At 39.2% G+C, this 10,700-nt stretch overlaps 1 protein-coding gene across 1 annotated transcript; it reads right to left on the bottom strand.

The window, feature by feature from the left end:
• Positions 1-4,129: 4,129 nt before the first annotated feature.
• Positions 4,130-10,012, bottom strand: opn8c (opsin 8, group member c; the record flags this gene model as incomplete). The annotated part of the gene is given in 5 exon segments (XM_079215765.1): positions 4,130-4,189; positions 4,191-4,622; positions 5,132-5,463; positions 6,624-6,917; positions 9,919-10,012. Coding segments are annotated over 5 exon segments (1,212 nt in total).
• Between the last annotated feature and the right edge of the window lie 688 nt (positions 10,013-10,700).

Here is a 10,700-nt window from a genome sequence, read left to right as displayed (position 1 = left end):
CAACCGCCTGCTGTCCTGTACTGGTAGTTTGTGAGTCTGCTAGTAGAGGAGAAGCCGTCCGAGGGCTCTGCTGTGAACGAAGCAGGAAGGGGCGGCAGCCTGTTGTCCTGCCCAACAGATTCTTCTAACTGGTGCTAATGAGGGTTACAACAAAGGAGGCTTGGCTGGCACACAACATAGGAGAGGGGGTTGTTGTGCCTGACCTGGACCCACAGTGCCACTCTGATCAGAACCCCCCACCCCCAAAATAAACTGTATACATCTCTCCCTCCATCTCTCCATCCCAGCCTGTCCTGTTCCGCTCCAGCGGGGCAGGTTCCTCCAGTAATGAGATAGCCGTGCCTCCCTACCTCGTCCTCATTTCCAGGATAACGAGGGCGAGATGCCGTGACTGCAAGTGCCTCCGAAAAACAGAGTCTCACAGATTCTCCCCATCCCCCCACCCTACACGTACATGAATATCTGCACACACGCAGATGTACTTTTAGAGTTCAGTTTTTGACGCGATTTTCATGTTACACCAAGGCCCAATATAGTGTTGTTACCCACATACAATACAAGAGCAAGACTGACAGAAACAAGCAGGAGAAAGTTCAACAATAAAAATGAACATAAAGGAAACAAAATGTCACATAAGATAGGCATTTCTTAACGGAACAGTCGTGGTGAACTTTAACTTTCTATTTCATTTAGCGAGTTTGTGTTTTGTGTGTGTTAATCACTAGACAGTATAATGTTGTCTATTGAATATTGGTAGATAGCAGAGTTACATTTTAAGTTTTTTTAAAAGAGTAAATTGCACAAGTATTGACATATTGTACATTTATTTATTTTACAGTAACTTCTACCCCTAACCATACAGCTGCAGTGATATACTATTGAGTAGTAAACATGAAAACGTTGATTGAGAGGGAGAGAGAGCATAGCGGTGGTCAAGCAAGCTAGAAAGTGAATAAAGAGAGGGGCCAGGGTAAGAACAATTTAAAATTTTATTTTCATATAAAACTAATAATGACATAATGATAGTAGCAGTGGGTGGGTGTCAGTCAGGGCTGCCCTGCAGGCTCAACCACAGGCCAGGTGTAACCATGGAAACCACCAAGAAAGCACCAAGGCGAGAAAGCAACAAGGCTTCGGGGAAGAAACAGAAAAATGCATTGATGGCACATGAATACATGCAGATGGAGAGGGAGAGACGGAGGGAGGACGGAGGAATACTGTGTATCCGCTGGCAGTCTGTAGGCCTACAGCAACATAATCCGCTCCTAACTATGAGCGTAATCAAAGAGGAAAGTCTCAGGCCTACTCTTACATTTGGAGAGGATGTCTGCCCCCCCAATCTGAAACAGGAAGCTGGTTCCACAGGAGTGGAGCTTGATAGCTGAAGACTTTGGCTCTCATTCTTTTTTCAGAGACTAGGAAACAGAAGTAACCCTGCATTCGTAGTGCTCTAGCGGCATAAATAGAGTACTGTACCTGGCTCAGACTCGAGGGTACTGACTCTCACATTGACCACTTCACACCCCCAGAGTGTGTTGAATGTCACAGTCTGATGGAGTCAACAGAACCATATTGTCTTCTACGAGCAGAGATGTTTTTCTGAGGTTGTGGGAAATTCTCCCTTCCAACTGACCTGCACTTATTTGGACAAAACATCCTTGCAGAGATAACTTGTCAGCAGGGGGGCATTAAGACAAACAAGCAGCGCTGTCGCCTGAGTGTTGCTGATGTTTTGAGTTGGTCCCGATCCTGGGGGACCAAAAATCAATGGTTTCCATCCAGTTATCAAAAGCTCAGCATGGAGCCACTTCTGAGTAGGTCACTTTTCATTTTCATGAAAGGTTTGATGCTTTGTTGCTGTCCGGTGGCTTTTTTCAATAATTGCCACTACTGCAATTTATGCAATTTCACATCTTTTTTTCTTTGATCTACTTTTGTTTGTGTTTTGATCGGTAGTGAAAAGTAATTATGGTCTCACAGGCTGATATGACTATTTGGAAAGCTTTCTCGTGCCCACACAGCTTTTTCCTTTCATAGTAGAAAATTTGAACGCACTGCCGTTCATAGCTCATCGATGTTCTTCCCTTGCTTTATGTAGTATTTTTAAACTTTGTTTGTGTGTGTCAACATGTCTATTTTCTTCTGTTGTATGTGTATTGGGTGCTGAACGCTGGAAAAACATGAGTGGCCTAGGCTCAACACTGTGCCTGAATGCATCCTGAGTAGAAAGAGATGGAGCCCTGAAGCTGCTGCTCTGCTAACATGCTACTCTACATCTCCTGTGTAATACCAGTATTCACTCTCTTTGAGTGAATACTCTTTGTTTAGGTCTCCACCAACACCTGAGGAAAGTATCCGCCTCTTGAGCTGCTAAATGCTCCACTATGTTCACCAGCCTGTCGCTAACTTTGTTGTTCTCTGTTTGGTGCTGGTTAGGAAGCATACTGTTAGTTTTTAAATAATAACAATAATACTTGAGAACCTTTATCTATAGTCCTTTAATCTGCTGTGATTAGAAAAACGCTGATATAGCAGCTTCACATGAACTAAATCATCAAGAGTGCAGGACAGTTAACCCCATTCAGATTTGTTCTTCCTCTCACATTAACACACTGTAAATGTCTAATTGCTGCAATAACGGACGGTTTTGATTTCTCTCCATTTATGCAGATATTGATTTTCCACAGAAAGAGACCACAAACTGAATACAAATGTGAGGATATCTGAACATTTTTAACCAATAAATATAAACAATCAGAAAATAGTGTTTTGAACAGTTTATTGTTCTCAGTTATACTGGATATTATATCATACTGCCGTATTGTTGTTGTTTTTAATCCATTTTCTATATATATATATATAAACTTTTTCAATTTTGGTGCATTATAGAAATACAAGTTTAATATGATTTCAATATCACAAGAGACAAGTGATATTAAAAAAAGAAAAGAAAAAACAACATTATATGAACAAATTCACAGGACAACTGAGAGTTAGACGCTGACAGAGAGTTAGTGGTCAAATTAATATTTAAATGCTGCATTAGACACCTAGCGAGTAACATTTTGTAGAAAAAAAACACATCAAAGGTACAAAGAAACATTCAAATATCAATTAAAATAGGTAAATGAGTTTAAATGAGTCAAAACATCAGACTTAACATTAAATGTTTGTTAATTCAGACTACTATCATTGCAACAACAAAACAACCAGAGGACAAAATATTTCAGATAAAAAACACACACACAGAAACACGCACACACACACACACACACACACACACACACACACACACACACACACACACACACACACACACACACACACAGCGAAAAACCTACAGTATTGCAGGGAACATTATAGTTCCTGTTTCTTTGTGCTCAGTAGTTGAGGTAGTGAGCATTCACACAAAGATAAAGTACTGTATGAAAAAAAGCTACAGCACATAATAGCGAGTATAAAAAAATTGTCATAATAAGTGTAGTGTGACGTGTGAAGTTGCTATAGGAACGAGCCACGTTAGCAGCTCTGAGGGACCGTATTTAGGTCCACACTTGGATTTACTTGCATTGTACTGATGGGAGGTGTCTTCAGTCTCTCAGGCGTTATTCAGACTGCGAAGTTGGCGTTAGTGCTATTTACAAGTTGCCTACTGATAACTTCAATGTGACATTAATACAGCAAAAGGCACCGCACGACTTTCTGAGAAGACTAACAGCATTTAAAATCTGCATAATACAATACATTTTTTACCACAGATAATATTTGCATGTAACGAGTGGTTATAGTCGGCTCCGTGTTAGTTTGTAAGAAGTGTATCAAATGAATGTAACACTGAATATAACACTGAAACAACAATTTAAACTTGAGTTTGTCCCCTAAGTAGGGGGTTATGACAATAAAGGACACACTTTGCTATACAGCTACTACTTATTACTCATAGAGAGTATATGATTTTAGGATTTAACAGGATGAAGGCTGTAGCAGATATAAACTTTATATGCACATTACTTAACAAAATCCACACCATGGGACCTGATTAATATCTGAGACTTGTCGATGATACAGTACAGGACCAGACTTTTGGTTGATGGCATGATAAATACCCGTAGAAACAGTGCAACACAGTTCATATAGAGACAGACAGGCCTCTGGCAACTTTATTGTTTAAGATGGAGGGGGCTTTTTTTCGACGTGGACCCCCAGCAGGTGACGGGGACCGGGTTGTTGCCGCTGTTGTGCATTGCTTTGCCTATGCTCTTGCTCTTGCTGAGAGTTCGGTCCTGAGCCAAACCAAAGGTCCTCTTTGGGACGCAGGCTCTTTCCTGGAGCTGAATGTGGATGGGATATTGGTGGACCGTGGCGGTCTGAACGCTCACTCGATTACCTCCCAGCTTGGGCCATAAGGAGAGGAGTAGGCAGCGAAGCTCCCGCCGGAAAGTCTTGTTAAAGTAGAAATAGATGAACGGGTTGTAGATGTGGGAGCTTTTGGCAAAGAGGGCGGGGAACACAAAGCCCTCAGGAGCCATGTACTGGTTCTCCTTGTGGAAAATGAAGAGCAGGGACACGACAGTGTACGGCGCCCAGGCTATCACAAAACCCAGGCTGATACAGAAAAACATCTGGAAACAGATTACAGAACATTATTACTCTGGAAATACTTCAGCGCTGTAAAAAGAAAAACTTTTAAAATTGTATTAATTTATTTCTTTCTTTTCCCTTGATTATGATACTGTCCTCTTTAGACTAACAAAAAGCACTGATCATGTGGTCAAGCAGCCCAAAACATGTTTAAAAGTAATCTCATATAGACGTGTGAATAATTACTTTAAATGTTTATTTTCAATAGCAAATGAGGAAACTTTGTGTTGCACTTTATACACTCAGTGAAACTGATTGTGCAATACTGTTCTCATATTTCTGTGCCTAATTTGATATATTTTCTTATACTATTAGCATGCATAGCACTTATTTGAGGGAGTACCTAGCAAGGTAAGTTGTTCATTGTACGGAGTAAATGTCTGTTAACTGTGCATATGACAATAAAAATATATTGAATCTTGAATCTTGTTTCATAGCCCTGAATAACATCTGAAGCAGAAGCTTAGAAAACAAAACTTTATTTGCTCACCACGGAGAGTCTTTTTTCAGCACATTTCAGGTTGTTGTGGATGCCTCTTGCAGACAGCGAGTTGGACAAGCGGGACACCTTGTAGAGGATCTGACACTGGGACACCACAATGAGGAGGACAGGAACCATCGTGAAGCAGGCGAAGGAACAGATGACGTAGAAGGCGTCCTTGGCTGAGGTGTGATAAGACCTCCAGGCGATGGTGCAGGACAGGCCGTAAGGCTCCGGGACGTACTCGCCCCAGCCGATCAGAGGGAAGCTGGCCCACACGAAAGCCACGAGCCAGATGGCACAGCATGCTATCTGGATATTAGCTCCTTCCAGCCACACAGCTGTGAAGAAAATCAGCAAGTTACATATCGTATAAAATCCATGTCTAAAATGCATTTTAACCTAGCACTATTGTAAAATAGAGAACATGCTTATTTATTTTACAAAATGTCAAACTATTTCTTTAAGCAGCTTTCTTTCACCTGTCTGTCTGCTGTCAACTTTGGCTCTTCTTTGTGACTAAAGTACGTAAAATCCACGAGGAATCTTGTTTTGTCATATACCAAGTGGTTTAATGCCTGGTTTAAGGACCTTGCTATTTTTTAACACATTCATGGCTGATTTTAAAGCTATTAAATTGTAAAGTGAAATTTCTTGAAAAAAAGAGTAAATGTCAAGCTATTATTAAAAACAAACCCAATTCTTATTTGAAGGAGACATATCTGTTCTGAGGGCTGCACAGTGGTGTTGTGGCTGGCACTGTCATCTCACAGCAAGAAGGGCCTTGGTTCGATCCCTAATCCCGGGCCGTCCTTCTGTGTGGAGTTTGCACATTCTTCACGTGGCAGCATGGGTTCTCTCAGGGTTCTCTGGCTTCCTCTCACAGTCCAAAGTTATGTCCATGGTTAAATGGGGGCTCTAAATTCCCTGTAGGTGTGAAATGTGAGCGTGAATTGTTTCTATATGTGCCCTGCGATAAACTGGCAACCTGTCTATAGGATGTACCCTGCCTTCGACAAATGACAGCTGGGGATCTGCTCCAGTGCCCGCCTGGATAAGAAGCGGTTTGGATAATGGAATGGAAAATCTGTTCTGAGAGACGTCTTTTAAGTGGCCATTTATGCACATGTCACACAGAATAATAATTCATCTTTTCGTGGAAATGAGAAGCACATGCGTAGAGAAGCAAAAAACACTCTAATGTAATTGCTCACAATTTCTCATCTTAACAGAAAGAAGAGCAATTAAAAAGGTTGTGCAGCGCTCTCTGCCTAACTTTGCTTCTTCTACATATAAAAGATCTTGCAGTATATTGAGCATGATGGGCTTTCTGGACGCTTTAGCAAAGCAACATTTGTTGTAAATATACCAATAACAAAAATGCACTAAAGAATGAAATACTTTTATTTTTTCTGTCCGTTAGCTGTTTTGTCAACATCTCTTGAACCACCATCATATCCCTGAACTGTCCCCCAACCAACCGATCAACAACTGCCCTCACCATAAACCATGCTGTAGCAGGTCTTCAGGTAGCGGGTGATATTGATGGCGGCAATGGTGAACATGCCGCACAGGCCAAAGCTGTAGCAGCCGAGGCCGTAGTAAACACAGGTGAGGTTTTCTCCCAGCCACATGTGGTGGAAGGAGGACATGATGGAGAGCGGGTAGAAGCAGATGCAGCAGAGGAAGTCGACCACGGCCAGGTTGACGCAGAGCAGCTCCGAGCCCACCATCTTCTTCCTCCTGCGGTAGCAAATCACCAGAACCAGCCCATTGCCCAGAACAGAGAGCACAACTAGACAGAAGACCCAAAGAAAATTCTAAATAGTCAAAATAAGAGTTGCATTAATTGACTTTTTGGACAACTAGCTCAAATACTATGATACTGGAAAAGTATTACATCACAGATACATTGATGTGTCATAAGAACACATACAAATACACACATCTTAGAATTACTCACACGTGTAATTAGTTTAATAATTAACAAGGGCACCTCAGTAATTGGCAAACCTTCATTGAGGAGTTTGGTTGCTATGTATTGAACTGGATGTCTTACAACCATTAATTAAACCTTGTGCCTCATTAGGGAAATGTGTGGCTTTTATTTTGTGGTTTTTCAATCATTGTGGATGTGTCAATGCAGATGGAAAACATTTTAATGAGGATGTCAGGTTTGTTTTCTTGAATTTTGGAAATTCAACCTCAGCACCATAAGTCTATAATTCATTATAAATAAACTGTGTAGACAACATACAGAAATATCCCCATTGAAAAAAATTATGTTCTTGCTAATCACTGACATATTCCAGACTATGAAAAAAACAATTCAATGTTTATGGTTTACTTTTACACAAAAACAATAGTGGTATTATGTAAACAAATATTTTTACAGACATAAAATTCTGAAAATGTATAAATATGTGTTAGTTAAGATCAGGGCTGAATGTGGTTAGAATTTAACTCAGTGAAAGTGGAAAATAATATGAAAATATAGTATTGTTATACCAGTTATGGGAAGGGGACATGTTGGTCCTAAGGTAACAATACGTTTTCTTTTTTCATCTGACACTGCAAAAGTAAATGTTGCTAATCAATCCTGTAAACCAGACTATAAACAACAACAAATTCCTCCAGCATTTACCAGAAAAAATATTTTATGTTGACAATACACATTGAGACTATCTAAACAAACTGGCATTTAAAGGGTTAACATTTCAGAACCACAACGGATATGGAATTATGCCTGGATTCATTACCAGTGCATCAAATACTGACGTGTTGTTGCGTCCAAAGGTGCGCACAAGGCACCCTTTAATTTCTGTAAAAGACGCATCCACACTGTAAAATGTAATAGTCGTCCAGACTTACATTAAATGAGTTAACTTTAAAAATATAACTTCTTACTAGTTTTTGCCAAGTAAAGGTTACTTGCAGGTATAAATAACCAATTTACTAATTGTATTGAATAAAGCTAACTTGATACACTTATTTTTAAATATTTAAACTTAAATAAATTACCTATACAAATAGTTATAGTTCTCGTTGTATTAATTTGTCCTGTTATTGACGTGCCTATTGCGCAACCAGAAAGTCAAATATGTTCGAATATATGTGTTTTTTTTAAAGGGAATATTCAAACGTCATTTTTGAGCAATTTTGACAGCCCTATGACACAGTGACAATTTACATTTCCTTGTTTTAATGTTATTCTTGTTTGGTCTTCCACAGGGTTGTGACAGTGATGATGCCTGCCACACCTATCTTTTGGGGTTCTGACTGTCATCAGTGAGGAAGTGCCTCTCTCTCCAAATCAACTCCACCGTGACCCAGTGTCTACTGCCATCTACCTCACACACTTTGCCTCTTGTTTTGGGCTATCATATGCCTTACACTGTTTTCAGCACTAATCTGATTTAATCTGGTTTGTTGTTGAAATCACAATTGAAAAGGAGCAATGTCAACTCTTATGGAAGGAAGAAAAATAAAAACAAATCATATAATTACACGTTGTCTCTACTTTGATTTATGTGCAACTGTAAATGTGATTTTGAATAGAATATAACCTGTTTTTCATTATTGCATAAAGGATATTTGAAGCACTTAATTTACACAAGTAACATGAACTTGGTCGTTTTAAGGCAATCGGTTTGCATGGTTTTAGTAAATGACACTGCTGTTCAAGTAAACATTACTGATATATTTTAAGTTGCAGAAGTTTTAACATTATTTGGCCCAGCTTAAATAAATGTGTTGTTTGGAATACACACAAAGTATATTTCACTTGAAATAATTTAGTTGTTTGAAATAGTAATTTGAAGTAGTCTATACTAGTCAAAAGTACATCTTGAGTAAAGTATTTTTTTAGTTACTTAAACTCAAGTGTAAGTATACTACACTAAAAAAGCATGTGCTAGTACAACATACAATACATATTCAACTTTAATTGCTTGTAACAAGTTGCTTCACTTGATTTTTTTAAGGCAATCGGTTTGCAAGCTTTTTTAAAGAAAGGTTAACTATCGTATTTTACAGTACATAACTACAATGTATGACGGAATAAAAGACACAGTGAGAACAAACACAGTACTTTAAAACTAAGATACTTGTGTTCCAGCCTGGTGTTCAGGAAATTATAAGTTACATTAGTGATGTGACGTGTGATGAACTATGATATTGATAAGTGTTTTATTTTAATTCACAAGGTATACATGTTCACTGACGCCTTAGGAACTGCTGTCTGACAAAACACCAGTATGTGACTTTTTTTTTAATTAGAATAAGCAGCCTCAATTGGTGGGATGTGCGCTCTAGTTTAACGTGTGTTTTGTTTATTGTTGTGTAAATATTTGTATATAAAAGATGATAAAAGATGCTCAATTTACAGCGCAAGAACAACATGTAAAATACAGAACTATTTCAATTTGTGCACGAGAACGATATGAGATAGATATGTACGTGCACGAAGAGAGTAGAGTTTTCATATTCACATCATGCAAATGCATCTACTTTAATATAAATGAAATAGTGACATATAACATATTGCTATAGCCTGTAATAAAATAAAATAAAAATAAGTGCTCTTTTCCATCAATTACAATTAAAATAATTTTTCATACTGTACTTTTGTAAACTTACATACTTTATATGTTGTATTAAAATAATTCGGATCGTTTCACTTTATAAGTGTATTTAGTTATAGCAAGTTAAAAAACACATTTTTATAAAGTATGTGATTTGTCCACTTAATGACACCATTGGATATGCTTTGAAGTGAGACATAAACATGCACGTACCGACGGAGAAGATGGCCAGTCCCACACATATGTCCGCAGCGGGGGTGAGTTTGGAGGTGAAGGCTGAGGTCCGGTTGTGGGAGTCCAGAGTCATTGGTTCAAGCTATTTGCTGGTTGTTGTTGTTGCGGGTAAAATCCTCACAAAGCGAGAAGTGTGCACGGGGACGGACTTTTATGCGGATGGGTGTGTCACCATGGTAACTTGCAGCACATGCTTACCTAGTCCGTCAAAAGCATGTGCACGCCGCGTGCGATCTGATCCAGAATGGAATCATGATATATAATTTGTATACGTATATATTCTATTACAAGCATCTACTAATATAAATATGTGTATTACTACCTGTGAGTTATATCACCTGGCCCTGCTGTCCTGGGAAGAAAAGTTATTCCTCTCTCTCTCTTTCTTTCTCTCTCTCTCTCTCTCTCTCTCTCTCTCTCTCTCTCTCTCGCTTTCTCTCTCTCTCTCTCTCTCTCTCTCTCTTGGTCACGTGACAGAAAAACGACGCATCAAGTTGCTCTGCGTTTCGACGTCAAGTGTTGCCATATAATTGTTTGTTTTTTACAATTATCTTACAATTTAGAGTCTACGCAGTTTGTCTTTTGGGTTTATTCCGTTTTCTATCACTCAAACAACTAATAACAACATGCACCAATAATATTATTTGGTTCGCATCCAGACGTCGGATGCGCGCTCTCTGGTGACGCAGATTCCACGTGGGTGTGGACGAAAGTCCCCGTGCTACGAGAGGTTTCCCTCCGGGGTATCAACGAATACCTTG

This window comes from Taurulus bubalis, assembly GCF_910589615.1.
Source record: "Taurulus bubalis genome assembly, chromosome: 3".
Classification (NCBI taxonomy): domain Eukaryota; kingdom Metazoa; phylum Chordata; class Actinopteri; order Perciformes; family Cottidae; genus Taurulus; species Taurulus bubalis.
The sequence above is the reverse complement of the archived record's forward strand: the minus strand, read 5'-3'. Positions and strand labels throughout refer to the sequence as shown.